Below are 27,566 nucleotides of genomic sequence, written 5' to 3'. Positions count from 1 at the left end.
TTAATGAAGGCGCAGGGTTCACAGCGAAGGCGGATGGCCGCATTCAATGCGGGGACATTCCGACGGAATGCAGAGGTCGTTAAATTTGCAGAGTTGGCCGGGGATGAAACCCACAGTGATGGTGCTCCTGCTCTGTGTCCTGAAAATTCTGGAGTTTTGGTGGAATTGGGGGAGACTGGTCGACTCCTGGTCCTCCCTGGTTCATGCCTACAGTCTTTTGTTTGCCATAGTGAGACGAATTGGGAGGAAGCTTGGTTGGAGGAAGTGGAGCTTGGGAAAATGGTGCGTGATAGAATGCCATGCCGTCGGGGCAGAGGCTCAGGGAGAGCCAGATCCGCTCGCGGGCCTGCAACTAACCAACACCACCATTGTTGTTGCATTTACTGCCACCGACGAGAAGAAGCACCTCAGGTGCAGGCAAGGCAAGTCACGGAGGTCGGAGGGTCCAACAATGGAGAGCAAACTCTACCAGCATTCGGCTCTGTCATCTTCTCGCTGTGCAATCCCAGAGAAAATCTGGGCATCAATGCGCACATTTCAGTCTTGTTTACCAGAATTCCGGAGGACCTGGAAGAAGGCTTGCCTCAACCTTCTGCAATGGAGCACCCCGCGGTCAATGAAGAGCGACTCCACTCGGAAAATCTGCCTCAGGCTCTGGAGGCAGAGTGCAGGCTCGTGGACAAAGGCAAAAGGCCAGTGGGGGAGGCCTCTAGCTCGAGGGAGGCAGAATTGCAGAAGAACGAACCTGTACTGCCGGCTTTCTTGGACGGTCTGCCGGAAGGACAAGGCTGGGCGTGGATACGGGAAGCTAACCCAGGGGAGTGCGAGCCCGAGGATGACGAGACAGAGGGCTAAGCCCAGATGGCTCTCATGCATGAAGACTGGACGCGTGTTGGGCTCGTGGTTGGTTCTCTCTCCTGCGGTCTTTAGTGATTCTAGTATGTTTTTTCTGTTCAATGTCGGTCATTCTCGGTCATATAAATCGTCTGCTGTTTCTGTGTCACTCTTCCGTCATGGAATTGAGTTTTGTCTGGCCTGGGCTATATCCACAAGCTCTGGTCAATCTCTGCCCCTGCGAGGGCTTTACAGAGATGGTTTTTTGTCTTTCTGCTGAAGGTTTTGGGATCAATTCAGGTATCTTCAGAGGGGTTTCTCAGAAATGTAATGGGTTGGGGGACTTTGCTACAGCTGCCATTAGGCAGCATGATACACTGCATGTAATTTTCCGTTGTACATATTAATACATAGTAGATAATGTTGCTTAGAAAAAAAAAATAAAAACAATGCCATGGCTTATAAATACCACATGTTGTCATTTCCTATAACACTTACGAATAAGACCTTTTATTTATTTAATCAATCTAATTAAAATAAATAATAAATAAAACAACTACTTTAAACATAAATATCAACCTTAATTTTTACATACTATTAAAAATATCAAATTTCTACCATCAACTTTTATAAATAATTAAATTAAAATTTGTCGGAGTCCCCACAATATACAATAAAAATAATTATAGAATTAACATAGTTATATTAAACATATATAAATATTATTATGTCACGAAATTTACTTAAAGTTTTTGCATACTATTAAAAATGTTAAATTTCTACCATCAATCCAACCTAACCCTGATGGATAATTAAATTAAAATTTCTTGGAGCCCCTATAATAAAAATGGCTATATTAAACATGCTTTAAGTTTTATTCTGTCATAAAATAAATTGACTAAAGCTACTAAAAGTCAAACTGTATGGATAAATGTTCGACATATGGTACGGTAATAACATAAATATAAATTGATTGAAGTTACTAAAAGTCAAACTCTATGGACAAGTGTTCGACATATGGTACGGTAATAGCATAAATATTTAATCAAGTATACAAAGGCTATTGACGATAGAAATCCTGAACACATGGCGGGCCATTAACATAGATATTTAATCACACTGATACTAAATCAGAACTTATAGCTAATACTGACGAACCAGTTCAAGTTGATCAGATCAACCTACTTTTTGGAGTTTCAGGTTGGCCATTGGATTTTGGTTTCATATACTTGGGAATCCATATCAAACCACACATTTGATTTCTGATTTGGTTGGATCATTAATAAAATTGAATATAATATTAATCATTGGGCCCATAGGTGGCTTCAATGGGTGGAAGGCCTATGCTGATTAAGACTGTTTTATAATCAATATCTATATTTTGGATGCACATTTATATGGTGTCGATGACCATCATAAGGAAGATTGGTGCTATTCTGGTTAGATTCCTATGCTGTGGTTCTGATACATTTGTCCACTCTAGCTACTGACTGTGGGGGCTGGGTGTTGGTAGAATAGGAGAAATAATAGGAAAGAATTACACACATTCATTTCTCGGGCATTCACTAGTTTTATACCATTGACCTCCATTACACAACTAACATTTCGGTGTAGAACTCACTAGTTACATTTTACCCAAAATTACATAATTCGTTGTCAAACTAACAAACTCCACCTTGACAACAATTTTCCTAACCCCTTGCCCATGCCCATTCATCATCTTTTCTGCAAGCCAAGAGAATCTAAACACCACAATGGCTTCTCCACTGTAACTGGCTTTGTGAATATGTGTGCACATTCTCTCGTGTATGGACCTTTTGAAGAGCTACTCTTCCGCCATCGATCACATGTCTTAGAAAATGATACCTTACATCAATGTGCTTGTTTCTGTTGTGATACGTAGGGTTTGTAGCGAAGTGAACAACACTTTCACTGTCACAAAGTACATTCACTTTCTCCTGCATTCTTCCAATTTCATCGAGCAAATCGTTTAACCAGATTGCTTCTTTACTGGCATCTGAAGCAGCTATATATTCAGCTTCGGTAGTGTACAATTCAACTATTTCTTGAAGCTTTAACATCCAAGTAATTGCTCCACCTGCAAGAGTAAAGACATAACCTGTAGAAGATCTTCTTTTGTCCAAATCACCTGCATAGTCAACATCTACATATCCGCAGACTGATCCTTCACTACCATTAAAGACGATGCAATGGTCACTTGTGCCTCTTAGATATCGAAGCACCCATTTCACTGCTTGCCAATGTTCTTTACCTGGATTTGCCATGAACCTGCTGACAACTCCAACTGCATGTGAAATGTCAAGTCTTGTAGATACCATCGCATACATTAAGTTGCCTACAACATTTTCATATGGTACATGAGACATATAATGCTTTTCTTCATCAGCTCTAGGACTCAAAACCGAAGAAAGCTTAAAATGGGAAGCTAGTGGAACATTAACAGGTTTCACATTGTTCATAGAGAACTTTTCAAGTACTTTCTCCACATACTTCTGCTGTGATAGCCAAAGCTTACCATTTTTCTTGTCTCTGTGTATCTCCATACCCAAGATATGTTTTGCTGCTCCAAGATCCTTCATAACAAACGTCCTAGAGAGTTGAACCTTTATCGTGTTGATCTCTTCCATTCTTTTGCTTGCAATAAGCATATCGTCAACATACAAAGCTAAGATAATCAATATGCCATTGAAACTTTTGAAGTATAAAAAATGATCATACTCACTTCTTATAAAGTTCTGGCTCACCATAAAGGAATCAAACTTCTTGTACCATTGTCTAAGAGACTACCTCAGACCATATAATGATTTCCTGAGCTTGCAAACTAATCTTCTGCTGCGACCTTGTACAAAACCTTCTTGTTGTTCCATATATACCTCTTCATTCAAATCACCATGTAGAAAATCTGTTTTAACATCTAACAGTTCTAACTCAAGATTAAGCAACGCAGTTAGTGCCAACACAGTACGAATAGAAACAAGTTTTACAACTGGAGAAAAAATCTCATGAAAGTCTATACCTTCAACGTGAGAATACCATTTTGCTACCAGTCTCGCCTTATACCTTTCGATACTTCCATCAACTTTCCATTTCAGCTTGAAGACCCATTTTCATCCAAAAACACTTCTCCCTTCAGAAAGTTCTACAAGATCCCAGGTATTATTCTTGGCTAAGGAGTCCATTTCTTCTTCCATAGCCATTTTCCATTTTTCGCTATCTGTATCATCTACTGCTTCCTGATAGCAAGAAGGTTCCCCATCTTCAGTAATCAAAGCAAAAGATGAAGCAGAATCTTCATACCTCTTGGGAGTTTTCCTTTCCCTTGTAGACCTTCCTAGAGCCACTAGTTGCTGAACTGGTTCAGAAACTTGCACTGGTTCAGAATCTTCAACGGCTTCCTTTGTGTCTTCAACACCTTTTTCTCCAGAAGTCTCTACTTCCTTTCGACTGTCACTGAAAGGTCTAGCCTCCAACTAAACTCGTTGATTTGGCGATACCTGTTCCTATTCAATTATTTCAACATTTGATTTTAAAAGATAGGATTCATCAAATGTTACATCTCTACTAATGACTATCTTCCGCAATGTAGGATCCCACAACCTATATCCTTTCACTACATAGTCATACCCCAAATACATAACATTTCAACTTTGGATCTAATTTTGAATGTTGATTTTTCAGAATAAGAGAATAAGCATCACAGCCAAATATCCTCAAATGTGAATAGTCACAAGACTGACCTGTCCAAACTTCTTCAGGAATTTTACAATCAATTTCTACTGAAGGTGATCTGTTAACTAAATAACAAGCAGTAGACACTACTTCTGCCCGCAACTCCTTTTGCATGTTAGCATTGTTGATCATGCTTCTGGCTCTTTCCATAAGAGTCTGATTCATACGCTCAGCAACACCATTTTGCCGAGGAGTATAAACCACAGTTTTGTGTCTAACAATTCCCTCATCCTTACAGTATTGTTCAAATTCAACTGAAGTGAACTCACCACCATTTTCAGTTCTTAAACATTTAATAGATTTGCCTGTTCTTTTCTATATCATTACTTTAAATTGTTTAAAGACATTTAATACATCAGCCTTCCTTTTTAGCATATAGACCGAAACTTTACCGGAGTAATCATAAATAAACATTAAAAAATACAGTGCACCTCCATATGACGCAACAGGGGATGGTCCCCATAGATCAGAATGAATATACTCTAAAACATCTTTACTATTATGATTTCAAACTTTAAATATTTGTTTACATTGTTTTCCATACACACAATGTTTACAGAAATATAACTTCAATGATTTCAGATCGGGAAGAGATTTACGTTTCATCAGAATCTGAAGACCTTTCTCGCTCATATGACCCAATCGCTAATGCCATAGACGCGTACCTGCTTCTTCCTTTTCTCACGCAACTGCTACTTCACTGACCTAAGTACTTCTTTTTAACCTGTAAAGATTTTGGACCTTTCCTGCCTTCATAACCACAAGGGCTCCTTTAAAGACTTTCAAGACGCCATCCTGACCTGTAAACTTATAACCATATGAATCGAACACTCCCAAAGAAATAAAATTTTTCTTCAAATCAGGTACATGTCTAACACTAGTTAATGTTCTAATTGTGTTATCATACATCTTAATCCTGATATCTCACATCCCAACAGTCTGACATGACACATTGTTACCCATAAACACAGAACTACCGTTTACATTTTTATATGAAGTAAACCAATTTCTATGTGGGCACATGTGATGCGAAGCACTAGAGTCTAACAACCAGCTATCTAAACCTTGAGATACATTACATTCAGGGGAAGTTTCATCTATCATACATAATTCTTCAGCAGATAAAACTTCATCTATCATACCTGAGTCGACCTGATTCTCTTCCTTATTTGGGTTTTCGGATTCCTTTCATTTCCAACTATATTTCTTCAAGTGTCCAATTTTATTGCAGTTCCAATATTTTTCCTTACACTTCTTTCCCTTCGATTTCGATCTGGAAGGACCCCTTGGTTTTTCTCATCTTTCCTTTGAGTGTCCTCTAGCTACCATGGCTTCTGATGTAGCTATTTTAGTGCTAGATTTCCTTCATACTTCTTTAGATAGGAGAGCTCCCACGACTTGATTCAAACTTCAAAGAATCAGCAGTGCTCAAGCTGATTGAAGTTACGAAGTGATCCCATGATTCAGGCAGAGAACACAACAAGGTTATGGATTTATCTTCTTCTTGTATTTTAACTTCCGTATCTGTTAATTGACATATTAGTGTGTTAAAAACATTCAAATGTTCTGCAACGTTTGAACCTTATTTCATTTGAAGACTCTATAACTGTCTTTTTAGATAAATTTTGTTGGTTAATGACTTTTTCATATAGAGTTTTTCGAGTTTTTCCCACAATCCTGAAGCTGTAGTCTCTTCAACAATATTGAAGAGAACTTCATCCGCCAGGCATAACCGGATGGAATTGAGAGCTTGGGCATCCAAGTCCTCCCAGTTTGAAATAGTCATGGTTGCAGGTTTCTTAGTTGCCCCATCCAATGCCTTGTGCAACCCTTGTGGCACAAGCAGATCCTAACCTTCAGTTTCCAAAGAGCAAAATTGCTCTTTCCGGTGAATTTCTCCACCTTGAATTTTGCATTCGACATCTTGGCCATTTTCTAAGGTTTCAATCTTCAGTCTAGGGTTTCTTAAAAAAAATATTTCAATTGTCTTCTTCCAACAAAGGATTTCCAAGTTTTAACTCTTCCTACTTCAATTTTCTTGAAAATTTCCACAAATTGACTTAAAACCCTACAAAATTTTTCTGAATATTTTTTAGGGAAAACCTTTGTTTTTTTTCGATTCAAAGAAAACCCTTTAACAAACCCAGAATTTATTTAACAATTGCTGGAAGAAAAAATAATACCCGATCTTTCACGCAGCTTTGACCAACACCTGCTCTTCGAGTTGGCTCTAGCTTCTTCAACCAATACGTAGAAAAAAAGGCTCTAGCTTCTTCAACCAATACATAGAAAAAAAATACAGCACGTAGCGTCTCAGCAATCAGAAATTAGACAGATTCACCAGCGTTTTCTTTTGGGCAGCGGGCACGTAGCATCTGAGAAATCAGCAATCAAGCAGATTCACCATCGTTTTCTTCTAGGCAGCGGTCAGACTTCCTCGATCTCTGGTATGCAACAACACCACAGTTCCAGCTATCTCTGCTCCAGCATGCAGAGGGTAGTGGCATTCTGGTCTTCACGCAGGCCACCCTTCCTTTCTTACATGTGCTCCTCACACAGGCAGATGATTGACACTCCAACACGCAGACAACACTAGAGTCTGGTCTTCATGGCCTCCCTTCACACTAGACGCAGGTACACAGGCAAACGTAGCCTGGGTTCTACTCTGCCTATCTCCCTCTACGAACGTTGATTGCAGCGGGGCAAGGGATTGACCAAGAAAACAACATAGCTAACTGGAAACCAAACACACTCAAATAAACACACACAATTTACATGGTAAAACATCGACAGGGTGTCGAGGAAACATCCATGGGGCAAGGGATTGGAATCTCTATCAATTGAACGATGATTCTTCACACTTACATTTCTCGGGCATTCACTAGTTTTATACCATTGACCTCTGTTACATAACTAACATTTAGGTATAGAACTGACTAGTTACATTTTACACAAAATTACATAATTCGTTGTCAAACTAACAAACTCCACCTTGACAACAATTTTCCTAACACCTTGCCCATGACCATTCATCATCTTTTCTGCAAGCCAAGAGAAGCTAAACACCACCACATCTTCTCTATTGTAACTGGCTTTGTGAATATGTCTACACAATCCTCTTGTGTATGGACCTTTTGAAGAGCTATTTTTCCGCCATCGATCACATGTCTCAGAAAATGATACCTTACATCAATGTGATTGGTTCTGCTGTGATACGCAGGGTTTGTAGCCAAGTAAATAACACTTTGACTGTCACAAAGTACATTCAATTTCTCCTGCGTTCTTCCAATTTCATCGAGCAAACCATTTAACCAGATTGCTTCTTTACTGGCATCTCAAGTAGCTATATATTCAGCTTCGGTAGTGGACAACGCAACTATTTCTTGAAGCTTTGACATCCAACTAATTTCTCCACCTGCAAGAGTAAAGACATAACCTGTAGTAGATCTTGTTTTGTCCAAATCACCTGCATAGTCAACATCTACATATCCGCAGACTGATCCTTCACTACCATTAAAGATGATGCAATGGTCACTTGTGCCTCTTAGATATCGAAGCACCCATTTCACTACTTGCCAATGTTCTTTACCTGGATTTTCCATGAACCTGCTGATAACTCCAATTGCATGTGAAATGTCAGGTCTTGTAGATACCATCGCATACATTAAGTTTCCTACAACATTTGGATGTGGTACATGAGACATATACTGCTTTTCTTCATCAGCTCTAGGACTCAAAACCGAAGAAAGCTTAAAATGGGAAGCTAGTGGAACATTAATAGGTTTCACATTGTTCACAGAGAACTTTTCAAGTACTTTCTCCACATAATTCTGCCGTGATAAACAAAGCTTACCATTCTTCCTGTCTATGTGTATCTCCATGCCCAAGATATGTTTTGCTACTCCAAGATCCTTCATATCAAATGTCCTAGAGAGTTGAGCCTTTAACCTGTTGATCTATTCCATGCTTTTGCTTGCAATAAGCATATCGTCAACATACAAAGCTAAGATAATGAATATGCCATTGAAACTTTTGATGTATACACAATGATCATACTCACTTCTTATAAAGTTTTGGCTCACCATGAAGGAATCAAACTTCTTGTACCATTGTCTGGGAGACTGCCTCAGACCATACAATGATTTCCTGAGCTTGCAAACTAATCTTCTGCTGTGACCTTGTACAAAACCTTCTGGTTGTTCCATATATATCTCTTTGTTCAAATCACCATGTAGAAAAGCTGTTTTAACATCTAACTATTCTAACACAAGATTAAGTAATGCAGTTAGTGCCAACATAGTACAAATAGAAACAAGTTTTACAACTAGAGAAAAAATCTCATGAAAGTCTATACCTTCAACCTGAGAATACCCTTTTTCTACCAGTCTCGCCTTATACCTTTCGATACTTCCATCAACTTTCCATTTCAGCTTGAAGACCTATTTGCATCCAACAAAACTTATCCCTTCAGGAAGCTCTACAAGATCCCAGGTATTGTTCTTGGCTAAGGAGCCCATTTCTTCTTCCATAACCATTTTCCATTTTTCACTATCTGTATCATCTACAGCTTCTTGATAACAAGAAGGTTCCCCATCTTCAGTAATCAAAGCAAAAGATGAAGTATAATATTCATACCTCTTGGAAGTTTTCCTTTCCCTTGTACACCTTCTTAGAGTGACTGGTTACTAAACTAGTTCAGAAACTTGCACTGGTTCAGAAGCTTCAATGGCTTCCTTTGTGTCTTCAACATCTTTTTCTCCAGAAGTCTCTACTTCCTTTCAACTATCACTAAAAGGTCTAGCCTCCAACTGAACTCGTTGATTTGGCGATACCTATTCCTATTCAATTCTTTCAACATTTGATTTTAAAAGAGTGGATTCATCAAATGTTACATCTCTACTAATGACTATCTTCTGTAATGTAGGATCCCACAACCTATATCCTTTCACTGCATAGTCATACCCAACAAAGGCATAACATTTCGACTTTGGATCTAATTTTAAACACTAATCTTTCGGAATAAGAGAATAAGCATCACAACCAAATATCCTCAAATGTGAATAGTCACAAGACTGACCTGTCCAAACTTCTTCAGGAATTTTACAATCAATTTCTACTGAAGGTGATCTGTTAAATAAATAACAAGTAGTAGATACTGCTTTTGCCCACAACTCCTTTTGCAAGCTAGCATTGTTGATCATGCTTCTGGATCTTTCCATAAGAGTTCGATTCATACGCTCAGCAACACCATTTTGCTGAGGAGTATAAATAGCATTTTTGTGTCTAATAATTCCCTCATCCTTACAGTATTGTTCAAATTCAACTGAAGTGAACTCACCACCATTATCATTTCTTAAACACTTAATAGATTTTCCTGTTCTTTTCTCTACCATTACTTTAAATTGTTTAAATACATTTAATACATCAACTTTCATTTTTAGCATATAGACCCAAAATTTACAGGAGTAATCATCAATAAACGTTAAAAAATATAGTGCACCTCCATATGACACAACAGGGGATGGTCCCCATAGATCAGAATGAATATAGTCTAAAACATCTTTACTATTATGATTTCCAACTTTAAATCCCTGTTTACACTGTTTTCCATACACACAATGTTTACAGAAATCTAATTTCAAGGATTTAAGATCGGGAAGAGATTTATGTTTCATCAGTATCTGAAGTTCTTTCTTGCTCATATGACCCAATCACTGATGCCATAGACGAGTACTTGCTTCTTCTTTTTCTGATGCAACCACTGCTTCACTGACCTAAGTACTTCCTTTTAACCTGTAAAGATTTATGATCTTTTCTGCCTTCATAACCACAAGGGCTCCTTTAAAGACTTTCAAGACGCCATCTTGACCTGTAAACTTATAACCATCTGAATCCAACACTTCCAAAGAAATCAAATTTTTCTTCAAATCGGGTACATGTCTAACACTAGTTAATGTTCTAACTGTGTTATTGTACATCCTAATCCTGATATCTCCCATCCCAACAGTCTGACATGACACATTGTTACCCATAAACACAGAACTACCATTTACATTTTTATACGAAGTAAACCAATTTCTATGTGGGTACATGTGATGCAAAGCACCAGAGTCTAACAGCCAGCTATCTAAACCCTGAGAGACATTACATTCAGGTGAAGTTTCATCTATCATACATAATTCTTCAGCAGATAAAACTTCATCTATCATAACTAAATCGACCTAATTCACTTCCTTCTTCAGGCTTTCGGATTCCTCTTGTTTCCAATAGTCCTTCTTCAAGTGTCTAATTTTATTACAGTTCCAACATTTTGCCTTACACTTCTTTCCCTTTGATTTCGACCTGGAAGACCCCCTTGGTTTTTCTCCTCTTTCCTTTGAGCGTCCTCCACCTACCATGGCTTCTGATGCAACTATTTCAGTTCTAGATTTCCCTTGTACTTCTTCAGACAGGAGAGCTCTCACGACTGGTTCAAAATTCACAGAATCAGCAGTGCTCAAGCTAATTGAAGTTACAAAGTGATCCCATGATTCAGGAAAAGAACACAACAAGGTTATGGCTTTATCTTCTTCCTGTATTTTAACTTCCATATCTGTTAATTGACATATTAGTGTATTAAAAACATTCAAATGTTCTGCAACGTTTGAACCTTCTTTCATTCGAAGACTGTATAACTGTCTTTTCAGATAAATTCTGTTGGTTAATGACTTTGTCATATAGAGTTTTTCGAGTTTTTCCCACAATCATGAAGCTGTATTCTCTTCAACAATATTGAAGAGAACTTCATCCGCTAGGCATAACCAGATTGTACTGAGAGCTCGGGCATCCAAGTCGTCCCAGTCTAAAGTAGTGCTCGTTGCAGGTTTCTTAGTTGCCCTATCCAATGCCTTGTGCAACCCTTGTTGCACAAGCAGATCCCTAACCTTCATTTTCCAAAGAGAAAAATTGCTCTTTCTAGTGAATTTCTCCACCTTGAATTTTGCATTCGACGTCTTGGCCATTTTCTAAGGCTTCAATCCTCAGTCTAGGGTTTCTTAAAAAAAATACTTCAATTGTCTTCTTCCAACAAAAGGATTTCCAATTCCAACAAAGGATTTCCAAGTTTTAACTCTTCCTACTTCAATTTTCTTGAAAATTTCCACAAATTGACTTAAAACCCTACAAAATTTTGTTGAATATTTTTCATGGAAAGCCTTTGTTTTTTTTTCGATTCAAAGACAATCCTTTAACAAAACCAGAATTTATTTAACAATTGGTGGAAAAAAAAATAATACCAGGTCTTTCACACAGCTTTGACCAGCACCTGCTCTTCGAGTTGGCTCTGAGTGGTAGTGGCATCCCATCACAAATTATTGAGGAAAGTATATGGCTTATAAGTATCTAGAAGACTGGATTAAAGATGGGGCTTGTTCATCATCCTATTCCTCTTGTATTTGGCTAAGCATGATCAGAAATAGACACTGGATATTCGCTTGTCTATGTTGGGAAGTAGGATATGGTAACATGACAAGTGTGGGTCTGGACATCATTAAAGGACTATTGGGATCTCATTCTCAGTGGTCTCCTCTCTTTCATCATCTGCATAGTAGAGGTATGTACACTATATCTCATATTGTATCTCATAGAACTACATCTCCTTACATCCAATCTTGGATTCGGGCTGTAGACATTCATCACTCTGGTACATTGGCTACTGAATGGCACCAATACATCAGATAGGTTGAGGCTGTTGGGATTCAACTCACTGCAGAGGAAGATAGATAGATTTCCCTGGATTGGGAAAACCAATTAGAACCATACTGTGATCAACAAAATTTACAAGTTCATCTCTAACTCAACACCTGTTAATAAAGAACCACATTGGCTCCACAAGATATGGAAGGGGAAGATTCCATAAAAACATAAATGTTTTTGCTGGCTGAAATACTCACTTGGGAAAACCTCTCTCGCAGAGGCTTCTACAGTCCTAACATCTGTCCTCTCTGCATGCAAAACTAGGAGGATGTGTCTCACCTACTTTTAAACTATTCTATTGCATCAAAGATCTGACTTTCTTTTCTCAATATTTTCCAAATCAATGGGAGCTGGACACACCACAACCTGGAGGCAAGTTTTAAGCTTTGGTTCACTTCACACAAGAAATTCTTCTCCTTACCATTTTACATCATATGGGGCATCTGGAATTGTAGAAATAGAAGGATCATTGAGCATAACAAAGTAGATATCATATACACTATATTGGAGGACAACTAAGATTGGATCCAAGAAAAGAGGATGTGTGGAAAAAATTTCTCTCATTGTTAAGGAAGCGTGACACTATTTTCATTTTTTGTGAGAAGGATGCATGGGCAGGCTCATAAATCATTGCTCTCTAGGGTTTACTTTTCTTGGCACCATGGCTCAACATCAAAGACATACAAGTATTAGGAGACTCAAGGCTCACCTGCTTTCAACCACCATCGATGTCCCATTAGATGAAGCTTATTCGATCCATAGGGCGTTCTTTTTAACGAATCTCTTATACCCAGAGAAAAATACCATGGTAGACATGCTCGCCAAGAGAAGTGTGTCTGTCTCTCATGGATCCACTATGCTTCTTACAAGCAAGACACCATACCAGAGTTGATTCGGGAAACATACCTATTTCCTGATCTATATATCGTAGATTTTGATTAACCAGAGTTATCATGATTTTTGAGAACTATTTCTATAAATGTAAAACACCAAATGTATTTTTAAACATACAATACCCGACAAATTTTCCACTTTTGTTTATAAAAAAAGTATAGGTAAAAATTTTGTTTTTATGTTCAAGATGAAAAAAAGACATGATACATGATCAACTATATGTACACTCTTTTTCCTTATATAAAAGAAACCTTCTTTTTCTTAATATATATATATAGATAGATAATCACACATACAAATACTATCCCAATTCTGAATTGATATCTTCATTATTCAGCTGAGTATTACAATGTAGGCCGCCTTGAAATATTAACTACTATGACAGAGAAGTAATAATTCAAATCCTAGTGAGCATCTAAGTAAGTTATATGTTCTAAAGATTGTAGAAATATATATACAGGATTAATTTGTATCATTCCGTTTCTCAAATCCTAGACAATAGCGGGTGGCTGTCGTACATGTCATCCCACCCTGAAAGATGGCGTTGAACTAACCCCTTTTTGTGTAAGCTTTCGATGGTGTCTGCTACATTCTTTATCATAGGTGTAAATGAGAAATTTAATTTCTTTAGCTTCTGGTTGGAAAACTCATATGGCTGCTTCCTTGGATTTATCTGGTCTGCACACTGGCATGAATGATGGTGCATAAAATTACAGTGTTTATTTTGCTTGATTCGTGTGTATATATATAATTTGAAAATAAATATATTAGAATATATATTATGCAAAAGGGCTGTGGGTGCATACTCGATAGGGAGTGGACAGTGTGGGCACAGTTTGGCCAACATGTCGATGAGGTCTCCTCGGTGTATGTTGCATTCTATGCACATATATTTGTGGCTGCTGCCCGAGGGCATTTCATATACTAAAATATGAGCCTCTGCAACATCGCTCACATCCACATATACCTGAGTTAAGTTCGCATACGTCTTTGCTGACTCTTCGCTGATTAAATTGGTAATCGTGTAACTATATAGAAAGCTTTACCTACCTGTCAAGTATTTCATAATATGAGTAGTGCCAATGTCCATGGTGGACTTCAAATTTGGACCTAAAACCACCCGAGGATTCAACACTGCCAACTCTAAATTAAATTTCTTGGCTACCTCCCATGCTAATCTCTCTTTGCAAGGTTTTAGCATAGCAATACCAATGTAAATTTGTTAGAAAACCTACACAGATGAATCTAGCTACTAAAGGCTGAACACATAGCTTTGCAGAGCAAAAACACTAAAAGAAAATTGAAAGAACGAAAGAATGATTCATTAGAAAATAGGTACAATGCTCATGATATAGCATTACTAGGTGAAGATCCCAAGGTAATGCACCATAGTGGTGATCAATAAGAAGACTCAACACCTACAATAAGTTCTAGAGATAACTAGCCAGTTGCGGAGTGAAAGAAAGAGCAATTTAGGGAGTAAATCATGCAGAAGAAATAACGAGTTGTGGAGTTAAAGAATGAGCAAATCAGGGAGTAAATCATGCAGAAGAACTAACTAGTTGCGGAGTTAAAGAAGGATCAAATCAAGGAGTAAATCATGCAGAAGGAATCTTGCATGTAGTCCTATGCTCTAACTAAGAGTCTGCATGTAGGTTTGTAGTACTTCCAACACCCCCTCTAAACACCACTATGGGGAAAAATAGAAAATGGGCCTTGGCAACTGAGGCCAAAGGTCACCCAAAATATAGTGCAACTTGTACTAAAATTGAGGAAAGAGGGAAAACCTCGTGGGAAAAATCCCCCCTCAAAATACAATGTAATCAAAAGAAAAGAGGAAGAAAAGACAGTTGCTAAGCAACTGTGTCCTTCACTGCAAGACGATCGCGCAGAGAGAAAAACTTCTGCTCAGTGAATGTCTTGGTGAAGATGTCTGCAGTCTATTCTGCTGAAGGAAAAAACTGCAAATCAATGACCCGATCATGTACTAAGTCTTTGATGTAGTGCATATGGATCTCTATGTGCTTCGTCTGTTTCCGCTGTACTGGATCCTTGCAAAATTTGAGAGTGCTTTGGTTGTCACACCAGATGACAATAGGCTGGTGGAACTGGACACCCAACTCAATGAGGAGGTGTTGTAGCCATAGAGCCTGAATGGTGATGTTAACTACTCCTCTTTACTCAGCCTCAATTGAAGAGAGAGAAATGGCAGCGTGCTTCTTACTCGACCAACAGATAGGGCCAAATCCTAAACTGAGTGCATATCCAGAGGTGGACTTGCGATCAATGTTGTCTCCTGCCCAATCAAAATCTGTGAAGCCAAGGAGATTAAATGCAGTGCCTACTGCATAGTGAATCCCGAAGATGATGGTGCTGTGCACATATCAGAGGATGCGCTTGGCAGCATTCCAGTATAGCTCATACGGCTCGTGCATGTATCTGGAAATTGCCCCTACTACATATGAGAGATCTGGTCTGGAGTGGGTGAGGTACAATAAGCTCCCCACTAGCTATCAGGAGAGAGTTTTGTCAACTAATGGAGTGGCACCTCCATCCTCAAGGCGGACCCCAGAAAGAAAAGGAGTCAGTGCTGGCTTGCAGTGAGTCATGCGAAATCTCTCGACGAGATCCCATGCATACTTAGCCTGAGAGAGTTTGATGCCTGTGGCATCCTGGCTGATCTCAAGACCAAGAAAGAAGTGTAATGGACCCATGTCCATCATAAAGAACCTATCATGCAAGGCCCTCTTGAATGTAGCAATGGTCGAAGCCGAGCTGCCGGTGATTAGGAGATCATCGACATACAAAACTAGGATAAGAAGAGAATCATGTGTCCTGAGCATGTAAACATTCGGATCATACTTACATCTTTCAAGGTTTTGTGATAAGAGAAAAGAATCCATCTTCGCATACCAAGCTCTCGAGGCCTGCTTAAGGCCGTAGAGATATTTCTTCAGTCTACAGACCAAAGATGAATCATGAATGAAACCATGCGGCTGCTCCATGTAGATCTCCTCCGATAGGTCTCCATGAAGAAAGGCATTCTTCACATCCATCTGATGTACTTCCCACCCCTGGGTAGCCGCAATGGTAAGTGTAAGACATATGGAATCCATCTTTGCTACTGGAACAAAGGTCTTGTCATAATCAATGCCATGCACTTGTTGGAAGCCTTTAGCTACTAGCCTTGATTTTCATCTGGTGATTTGCCCATCTTCAGCACTCTTGGTCCTATAGACCCATTTGCATCAGACAAGCTTCCTTCCCATAGGAAGGGGGACCAGGTCCCAGGTCTGGTTCTTGAGGAGGGAGTTATACTCCTCCTACATGGTGGACTCCCAAGATTGATGCCCAACAACGTCAACATAAGACTGTGGATCAGAAGACTGAACCAAATGACAATGCCAGGATGGCGATGGTTCAGTGGTAGTGAGAACAAGAGGAGGCTCAATAAACTCTGAGCTAGTCCTCTGCAAATCAGAATTATCCCCCACAAGACCATTTCTAGCAGCTGGGTGATCTTGTGCATATATCTCACGTAAAATATTTGTTTTTTGATTTATGATAGGGAAATTTGATTCATTGCTGGAAGCCTGATCTGGGCTTGGATGTGGATCATCATATGCATGCATTGGATTTGTATCTGAAGACTCTGTCTTTCCATATGCATGCTCTACAGTGGCATCAGCATGCTCTGTATCTACATCTAAGTGTACTGAGTCATCATCTCAGACATGATGTAGATAAAAAGTGTCTGCATGCGGCAATTGAGGTGCATGCGAGAGACTTTCCTCAAATTTGACACTTTTCTCAATAATGAGCTTGTCCGTAGAGGAAATCAGGATTCGGTATCCCTTCACACCATTAGGGTATCCAACAAAGATGCACTCAATGCTCTGTGGATCAAGAGCTTTCCTCTTTTCATAGGGGATTCTGGCCCATGCTTGGGAGCCGAAAACACAGAAGTGGGTGACCTCTATTTTAGTGCTGCTCTAAGCCTCAAAGGGGGTCTGATCCTTGACAGACCTATGAGGAGATCTATTTTGGATGTATTTAGCACAATTAAGTGCTTCAGCCCATAACTTATGAGGCAATGACTTAGCATGTAACATGCAGGAAGCCATCTCTTTGAGAGATCGGTTTTTTCTCTCAGTAACTCCGTTCTGCTATGGAGTATATGGAACTGCGTACTACAACTATATGTCAGACTAAAGGCAATGGTTCTTAAGTGTTGTGTTAGCATATTCCCCCACATTTTCTGTACGGAGGGATTTGATATTTCTCTTTAACTGTGTCTCAACTGGTGCTTTGAAATCTTCAAAGTGCGCAAAAACTTCAGATTTGTTCTTGAGAAGATACACCCAAGTATATCGTGAGAAATCATCGATAAATGTTAGAACATACCTTTCTTTGTTGATGGAAGGATGATGAAAAGGCCCCATGAGATCACCATGGATCAGATCTAGAGGAGAGGATGCTCTGTGAGTCTTGCCAGTGTCAAACTTTTCTCTAGGATGTTTGCCAAAGACACACCCTTCATAAACTCCTTTGGAGAAACTGATATTTGGCAAGCCTTCCACCATCTCATGCTTGCTTAGCTGCTGCATATACTTGTAATTTAAGTGACCAAACATCTTGTGCCAAAGCCTACTACTATCATCATCATGTGTAAGCAATAAGGAGGATTCAGATTCAATAAATTCAGAAAATGTATACAGTCTGACTCCATTGTTTACCTCACCGATTGCAATTTTGGAGCTGCTATGTAGGTCATATATGTTCACTGCATCTATAGTGAATTCCACTCTCTTTACGGTGCCGGAATGAGTGATCTGATAAACCGAAAGCAGGTTTACTGAAAGGTTTGGAACATGAAGCACATCTTCAGAGCTTCCATGTAAAAGTCCCACTCTACCTTTTCTAGTGACCTTAATAGGTGACTAGCCAATTGCAGAGTGAAATAAGGAGAAAATCATGGAGTAAATCATGCAAAAGAACTAACCGGTTGCAGAGTTAAAGAAAGAGTAAATCATGCAGAAGAACTAACCAGTTACGGAGTGAAAGAAGGAGAAAATCACGGAATAAGTCATGCAGAATAAATATTGCATGTAGTCCCATGCTCTAACTAAGAGTCTGCATGTAGGTGTGTAGTACTTCCAACTACTAGTTCTGCAATTAACGAACAAAACCAAGTAATACACTTAGCCCAAATCCATACGATCCAACTTGATATTTCTACATATATTGAGAATAGTGTATTAATCTAGAGAAAGTAATAAATACACTGGTCTGTATGCAGTAGTCCAAATTGCTCCAGCAACCCTCATCAACTATGGCCAATGGGTTTCTGTGAGGACCCAGGTAAACAGCACCGATAGAAGACGTTCTGCGCAAACCTCCATCACATTCTTCGTTCCTTTCACCGCTGGCGCTATTACCTCTTCTTGCATATAATTACGTCCATCATGTATGGACCTAAGCCCATCAGTGAACTACAATGGTTAACAATATCTAACAGCCAAATGGCCACAAGACTAATACAGTTGCTTGACGTCATTTTAAACTACAACTAAATTGATGGGCGCTAACTAAATAATTAATTACGGGGTTGTTGCTCATAGCAGTAGCCACATTAAATACACCATTGCAGCCTCGGATGACTACTACTAAGCTCTGGTAATCGAGAATATCAACTCTCACAAGCTCAAGCTTCTCTTTTGCTCCTTGCAACACTCTTGTTAGACTAAACAATGCGCAACATAAATAAAATAAAAAAACATACACAACACATTAAAAAATCACAAAACCATAACACACAGATTTAACGTGGTTCACCCAACCAATCTGGGCTACGTCCACCAGAACAGAGGCATCGGCAATCTTATTATTCAACAAGAGATTACAACAATTTTAATTCTTCACACATACTCTCAGCTCACCCTATTTTCTCTACACTCTACCAAAATCCTCTACGGGATTACATTTCTTATATCTTGAGTATAAAACTGAATCATAAATTCCCTCACAACAAATATAGGATGCATTAACTCCTCCTCAAAAAATACTGGAGCTAATATAGCAACTAATCCTATTGTTGTCACATACATGAGATTTTTGCCAAATTTAATTAAAACAGAAAATCTCAACAATCTCCACCTTGACAACAATTATCCTAATACCCTGTTCATTTATTATTTTTATCTTTTCGGCAAGCCAAGAGAAGCCAGACACCAATGTAGCTTCTCTAACAAAACTGGTTTCGTGAACATGTCTGCATAGTTTTCCTTCGTATGCACTTTTTCAAGAGAAACACCCCTTTTAGTGATAACCTGTCTTACAAAATGGTACTTGATAGGTATATGATTAGATTTACTATGATAGGCCGGATTCTTAGCCAAATGAATTGCACTTTGACTATCACAAAATAACTTGATGTTGTCCTGTAACCTACCAAACTCATCAATCAAACCTTTCAACCAAACCGCTTCTTTGCAAGCATGCGAAGCAGCTATGTATTCTACTTCAATAGTGGATAAAGCAACAATATTCTGTAGCTTTGGCATCCAGCTAATAGCTCCACCTGCAAGGGTAAAGACATACCCTGAAGTTGACCTTCTCTTATCCAAATCACCTACAAAATCGGAATCAACATATCCGCAAACAAATTCACTACTTCTATTATAAGTGATACAATAATCACTTGTGCCTCTCAAATACCAAAGCACCCATTTCACTGCTGACCAGTCTTCCTTTCCTGGATTTTCCATATACCTACTAACAACCCCAACTACATGTAAAATATCTGGTCTAGTACAAACCATCACATACATTAAACAACCTACTACATTGGCATATGGAATCCGAGACATATATTCCTTTTCTTCATTTGTATTAGGACATAAACTTGAAGAAAGCTTAAAATGGGAAGCTAAAGGGACTAAAACAGGCTTCACATTGTTCATACCAAACCTCAAGAGTATTTTCTCAATACACTTCTGTTGTGATAGCCACAGCTTACCATTGTTCCTATCTCTGAAAATCTCCATGCCCAAGATTTGTCTTCCTGCTCCTAGATCTTTCATATAAAATGTCGTAGCCATCTGAGCCTTTAACCTGTTGATCTCTGTTATGATTTTTCTTGCTAAAAGCATATCATCAACATATAACACTAAGATAATGAACATGCCATTACTTAATTTCTTAAAGTAAACACAATGATCATCTTCACTTCTTATATAATTTTGACTCAACATGAAAGAATCAAATTTCTTGTACCATTGTCGAGGCGATTGCTTCAGACCATACAATGATTTCTTGAGCCTGTAGACAAATTTCTTGTTGCGGTCTTGAACAAACCCTTTCGGTTGTTCCATGTAAATATACTCATCTAAATCTCCATGTAAAAATGCAGTTTTAACATCTAGTTGTTGTAATTCTAAATCAAGTAAGGCAACTAATTCTAATACAATTCGAATTGAAACAATTTTCACAATTGGTGAAAATATCTCATGAAAATCAATGCCTTCTTTCTGAGAAAAACCTTTCGCGACTAGTCTTGCTTTGTACCTGCCCTTTGAACCATCAACACCCCTTTTCAATTTGTACACCCATTTACATCCCATAGTTTTTCTGTCGTTAGGAAGTTCTACCAGATCCCATGTGTCATTCTTGTCTAATTCCATCATCTCGTCCTTCATAGTTTCTTTCCACTTTTCACTTTTAGAACCTTCTACAGCTTCCTGATAGCACAAAGGTTCATGATCATTAGCGGTTAAAGCAATTGAAGTAACATAATCATCATACCTTCTAGGAGGACGTTTAATTCTCGTGGACCTCCTTAAAGATGTTTCTGGTACTTCCACAATTTGTTGATTATTATCTATAGGAACTTCTTCATGATCTGCATCTGAAACATGTTCATGATCTACATCTGAAAATTGTTCATGACTAACATCTGAACCATGTTCATCTTGATCATCATCAGTATTTGAACTGGTTTCAAACTAAATGTGTTGAATCTTAGATACATTATCTTGTTTCAATTTATCATCTACATCTGAACTTTCAAGTGAGGATTCATTAAATTTAACATCTCTGTTAATGATGATCTTGTGAGTAGTAAGATCCCACAATCTGTATCCCTTAGTCCCATCACCATATCCAATAGAGATATATATTTTTGATTTAGGATCTAATTTAGAACGCTGATGTTTTGGAACTAGAGCATATGCATCACAACAAAAAACATTCAGTTTAGAATAATCACAAGGATGACCTTTCCATACCTCTTGAGGAATTTTGCATCCTATTGCAGTTGATGGTGATCGATTTATCAAATAGCAAGCTGTAGCAACCACTTCTGTCCACAATTCCTTCTGCAAATTGGCGTCACTCAGCATACTTCTTTCTCTCTCTAAAAGAGTCCTATTCATGCGTTCAACAACTCCATTTTGTTGAGGATTATATACAGTGGTTTTATGTCTTTCGATCCCAGCTTCCTTGCAATAATTATCAAATTCCTTTGAAGTAAACTCACCACCATTGTCAGTTCTTAAACATTTAATAGTTCTTCCAGTGATGTTTTCAACTAATTCTCTAAACTATTTGAAAACTATAAACACATCAAACTTCTTTTTTAACATGTAGACCCATACTTTTGTAGAGAAATCATCAATAAAAGATACAAAATATGACGAACCCCCATATGAGGTTATAGGATATGGACCGCAAACATCAGAATGGATATAATCAAGGATTCCCTTATTAGTATGTTTTCCAATTTGAAACTTCTTCTTGCTTTGTTTCCCAAACATAAAATGTTTGCAGAAATCTAACTTAACAGACTTTAGACTAGGAAGTAACTTATGATCAGATAAAATCTTTAAATCTCTTTCACTCATATGGCCCAACCTTTGATACCATAAACGAATAGAATCACTGTCATTTTCAGACACTATAGAAACATAATCTGACTCTGTTCTTCCTTCTAACTGAAAAATATTTCCAACCTTCTTTGCTTTCGTTACTAGTAAAATTCCTTTATAAATTTTCATTACTCCACCTTGAATAAAGGTTTTATATCCATTTGTGTCCAGCACTCCTAATGAAATGAGGTTTCTCCTTAGTTCAGGTACATTTCTTACATCAGTTAAAATTTTATTTATCTCATCAAACATTTTAAGCTGAACGGTTCCAATTCCCACAATGTTACATGTGACATCATTTCCCATGTAAAGTACTCCATCATTGATTGGTTTATAAGTTTTAAACCATTCCCTATGAATACACATGTGATTTGATGCACCAGAGTCTAACAGCCAATGTTGATCATGACTAGACAAATCAACTAATAACACTTCATCACTCATACCTGTCTTGGATGCCGAACCTGTATTTGTCATGTTTTCTTCTTACTTCATTGGTGAAGAGTCTTGTTTGGATGCTTGTTGTCTCTTCCAACAGTCCTTCTTCAAATGTCTCGATTTGCCACAAAACCAACACTTTACCTTACTCTTCTTCCCTTTCGATTTTGAACACGAGTCACTATGCTTATTGGAGCGTCTTTCTCTAGAACGACCTCTAGCCATCATTGCTTCTCATGTTGAGGTTTCGGAATTTGACCTCTTCCTTGTCTCTTCGGACAACAAAGCTCCAACAACATCATCAAATTCAAGGGTTTCTGATGTACTAAGACTTATAGAAGTAACAAAATGATCCCATGACTCGGGCAACGAGCATAATAAAGTTATAGCTTTATCTTTTGATTCAAATTTTACTTCTATACTTTCTAATTGCACCAGAAGAGTATTAAACACATTTAAATGATCATTAATAGCTGTAAATTCCTTCATGCGCAAAATGTATAATTGTTGCTTCAGAAGAATCCTATTGGTCAAGGATTTTGTCATGTACAGCTTCTCAAGCTTTGTCCACAAACCAGTAGCAGTTTTCTCTGACACGATGTTAAACAAAACATCATCCGCCAAAAAGAATGGAATACCACTCAAAGCTCTTCCATCCAATTCATTCTATTCATCATCTGTCATGGTGTAAGGCTATTTGGATTTCCCAACAGCGCCTTTGCCACGCCTTGTTGCACAAGCAGATCATACATCTTCACTTTCCATATTTCGAAGTTATTTTTGCCATTGAACTTCTCGATCTCAAAATGAGCACTCTGAGTTTTTGGCATGTTGTAACAAACTGAATCTCTAATTCCAACTTAATAAATAAAGTTAATGTCTAACAAAAAATGCCTTTGCCTTCTACTGTGCTGCCTTTACCTTATCATACAATCCCTCTGCTGTACAAACTGCAGATTAGAAATAAAAAACAAATAACAAAATTGCAATTTTACCAAAGCGATTCTCGCTTGGCGGGTTGGCGCTTCTTTGATAGCAGATGATCCGCGCCAAAACAAAAACGGTGTAAGTGACAAAATATTGGCATGCTTAAACGCGTCGATTCCATGCCAATCGGGATACTAGCGCTCTGGCACGAGTATTAAACTCGGATCCGCACCACTAGCGCGTCTGTTCCAAAAATAAAACGCGTCAACCCGATCTCTATCAGAAATTGGCGCGACTGCCTCTGCCGAAACCGCGCCAATCGCCAAAACTCCACGTTCAATAGCTCTGTCACACGCACCAGCTCCACAACCAGAGACCTGTAGGTTATGGGCCCTCCATGCTTCCGCTGTGCCGCTCTGATACCACTTCTTAGACTAAACAATTCGCAGCGGAAATAAAATAAACAAACATACACAGCACATCAAAAAATCAAAAAACCATAACACACAGATTTAACGTGGTTCACCCAACCAATCTGGGCTATGTCCACCAGAACAGAGGTATCGGCAATCTTATTACTCAACAGGAGATTACAACAATTTTAATTCTTCACACATGCTCTCAGCTCACCCTATTTTCTCTACACTCTACCACAATCCTCTAGGGATTACATTTCTTATAGCTGGAGTATAAAACTAAATCATAAATTCCCTCGCAACAAATATAGGATGCATTAACTCACGCTTATAAAAGACACATTAATATAGGAGACACATTCTGGAAGAGACACACAGGCTTATAGATTTATTTGAACATTTTGCTTGTCAACATATTTACAGGGAGCGCAACTCAAGGGCGGACCTCCTATCAAAATAGGCAGCGCAAAGGCAAGAAGAAGACTGGCTGATACAGGAAGAGTTGGATGGACTCTTCCATCAACACTACCACAGACCTTTTGTCGATCTGCGCTCTCTCCGGAGGATACAGCCATGAGGCTGTTTTTATATTTTTACAAAACTATCTACAGGTTTCTTTTTGATACTTTTTGGCACACTGGAACCTCACAAAGCTATGAGACAGCAACTGTTGTTAACTATTGGGAAATATTTTGAACTCATCACAGATCTATCAGACATATCTCCTTTTTTCTTTGATGAATTGCAGATGTTATTTTTGTTTTTATCAGCATGTCTCCCTGCGTGGAGCACACTCTTGTTATTTTGTATAAATTTTGGTTTATGATACATCTGAGAACTGAACTCCCTGCGTGGAGGAAAAAACTGTTAAGATTATCTGTACAGGGTTGTAGACAAAAGTTTTTGCTACTATCCGTGGAGGTGACCAGCCTCATTATGCATATGCCTAGGCATCTACAGAATGTAATTTCTTATGATCTAATAGAAATTATGACTTTTTTCTATGGGAAAAACAAAGGATGCATTAAGTCCTCAAAAAATAATAGAGCTAATATAGCAACTAATCCTATTGTTGTCACATACATGAGATTTTTGCCAAATTTAATTAAAACAGAAAATCTCAACAGCTCTAAGATGTGTATAGTTCCATCCATCATATGTACATGTCAAATACCATCAGAAACCCTAGCTCCATGAAGAAATAAACAAATAATTAAACTGATTATATGGTAAGCCTACATACCGTTTGGGTTGGTGCGAACTACTCCTCTCACGGTGTAGCCTCTTTTGAGGAGCATCTCAACAAGCCACGAGGCAATGAATCCCCCTGCTCCCGTCACGCAAACTGTTCTGTTCGTTTCTTTCTTTTGGTGTTATCTGGTGTTATCTGGTGCTGTTTGCCAAGATAGTGCAGGCTGCAACTCTCAGATGAGCAACTCAACCGTTGATATGAAGTCAGGCAACTAGCTCATCGAATCATATACATGTAATTTGTAAAGAGAAATGCGGCTTTTGAATGCCATTGATGGTGAGAATGTGATGACAATACATAACCGCCATGCCTGGAATTTCACTGCCTGTATGATGTTGTTGGGTTTTTGTTTTTTTCTGGTTGACAGTAAACATAAAAATGACATGTATATAATAACAAGTACAAAATGAGTAGAACCTAGCCGTAATAAATCTGATTAGTTGGATCCATAAATTGTAGTCGGTTTATAGGCAGAGAAGGGATGGTTTATTAAGTTTGATAAGACCAAATTGAAGTTTGACAAAATAGCATGTTTTCTAATTTAAACTGTAACATTGGAAGTCCTTTAATGTGGAGAGTAGATAATCTCTCGAATGATTCTTTGGGCCATAGTCACATGATACGTTTTTAATAACCGTTGTCCAAAATACTAAATAATTTTTCAACTTTAGTCCGTCATCTGTCAGTAATTGTAAGGCATTCACACTCACTTTCAGAGTAATGCCGACGGGCCTCGTTTGATCTATGATTTGACATGGTTCTTTAATAAGCGTGTAAGATCTGACATTGCACCAGCACAGCAGGTAGGTAGGGTGCAGATTGACGGATGTTCGAGGCGAAAATGGCGGCGGAATGGATGGATTTGGATTGAATAGAGGTTCTAGAAAAATTGTATGGAGATGAATTAATTAGGAGGTCATTATTCACAGCAATAGTCAAGTGAAATGCACCATGGCAACAACTTCGGACAACGCTAAGCTCTTGCAATAGAGAATATCTGCTCTCTATTAAGCGTTTATTTTGCTTGTCCCAACACTCCCACATATGGTTGGATTTCTCTTTATCCGTAAAGCAATTTTTATTTATTTGTATGTTTTGGATGTTTATGCTAGCCGTCAAGCCATTATGTTTAATATTTTGTCTTTCATTATGTTTTCATAATAAATTAATTTTTCAATTTATTTAAAATTCACATATTAAAAAAAAGACCATAATACACAAATCACTTATTAAATATTGAGTTTTGAAATTGCATGGAATACTTATAATACAATCTCCATAATTTTGAAATCAAATGTCCTTGACCCAAACATGCCATAGCATTTGTATATATATGATATATGACTAAAGAAATCTTATAGGACATATAAAATGATAAAAGAAGTAAGATTATTGAATCTTATCAATAAAAACTCAAAAATAGATTAATTAATATGGTTTATGCTAAAATTTACGTATATAAGATATACTTTATGATTTATAGATAATTTATACATTTGACAATATATATTTTAGTGTTGTTTTGAATCATGGGATATACACTAATACTAACAAAGATTAAATGCATAATATCTAAACTTTTTGAAAATTAAAAGACTAAATTTATGACAAACTTATATTGCAAATCTCTTGATATCATGTTATATGTTTATGTTATGGTTTCCTCCATTATTACATTATTGGAGGGAAAATACTAATAAGAATTAAATGTGGTAAAAACAGGGTTTGATCAAATACTTTCTTCTATTTATTACAAAAATTAAGGGAAACCAATATATATTATTGTTCATATATATAAATAACTAAACACAGACACACATAGAAAAACAAGTGTGCGTTTTAAAGTAACAATGAAGAAAATCATAACAAACTCACTCTCACACACATAAAAAAACAAGTGTGTGTTATAAAGTAACAATGAATAAAATCATAACAAACTCACTCTAATGAGCTCCATATCATATCTAACGAGTTTATTTTTTAGACAAAAGAATTTCCTTGAAAATTAACAAATAATTTTCATCCCAATCGGATGCTTCTAGCTGTTTTTCTTAACAGTTGAACTTATAACCCTAATGCAGACAAGCATTGAATTATATTTGATCATTGAATTTTTCCAAGTAAACTAAAGGTGACCCTACATTCATCTCATCTCTTAATGGGATGCTTCTAGCTTTGGGAGAGGTGGGAGGACCTAAGAGAATGCATGGGTGGTTGAAATTGAATAACGAACGAAAAACCTAACAAAAAAAAAAAAAAGGTCTTTGGGAGTATGTCTAAAGAAAACTTATGCCTAAATGAGAATGATACAAACAATTATGGTAAATATATTCATAAACTATAGGTGGCCCTATGTTCATCCCATCTTTGATTGAGATGTTTCTATCTCATGAGAAT

At 37.8% G+C, this 27,566-nt stretch overlaps 1 protein-coding gene across 1 annotated transcript in view; it reads right to left on the bottom strand.

The window, feature by feature from the left end:
• The window catches only part of LOC149214335 (cinnamoyl-CoA reductase 1-like), a 78,980-nt gene extending 53,500 nt beyond the window's left edge, over positions 1 to 25,480 (bottom strand). The window contains exon 1 of the mRNA XM_089390882.1: positions 25,161 to 25,480. Within this exon, the coding sequence (XP_089247008.1) occupies positions 25,161 to 25,215 (55 nt within the window). The 5' untranslated portion in view covers positions 25,216 to 25,480. The remainder of the gene's footprint in view (positions 1 to 25,160) is intronic.
• Positions 25,481 to 27,566: the final 2,086 nt, after the last annotated feature.

Source organism: Pinus tabuliformis, chromosome 1_1, assembly GCF_031772625.1.
Source record: "Pinus tabuliformis cultivar Carrire ecotype Pingquan chromosome 1_1, CPIR1, whole genome shotgun sequence".
In the NCBI taxonomy this organism is placed as follows: domain Eukaryota; kingdom Viridiplantae; phylum Streptophyta; class Pinopsida; order Pinales; family Pinaceae; genus Pinus; species Pinus tabuliformis.
Note: the sequence above shows the minus strand (reverse complement) of the source record. Positions and strands in the feature narration are given on the sequence as shown.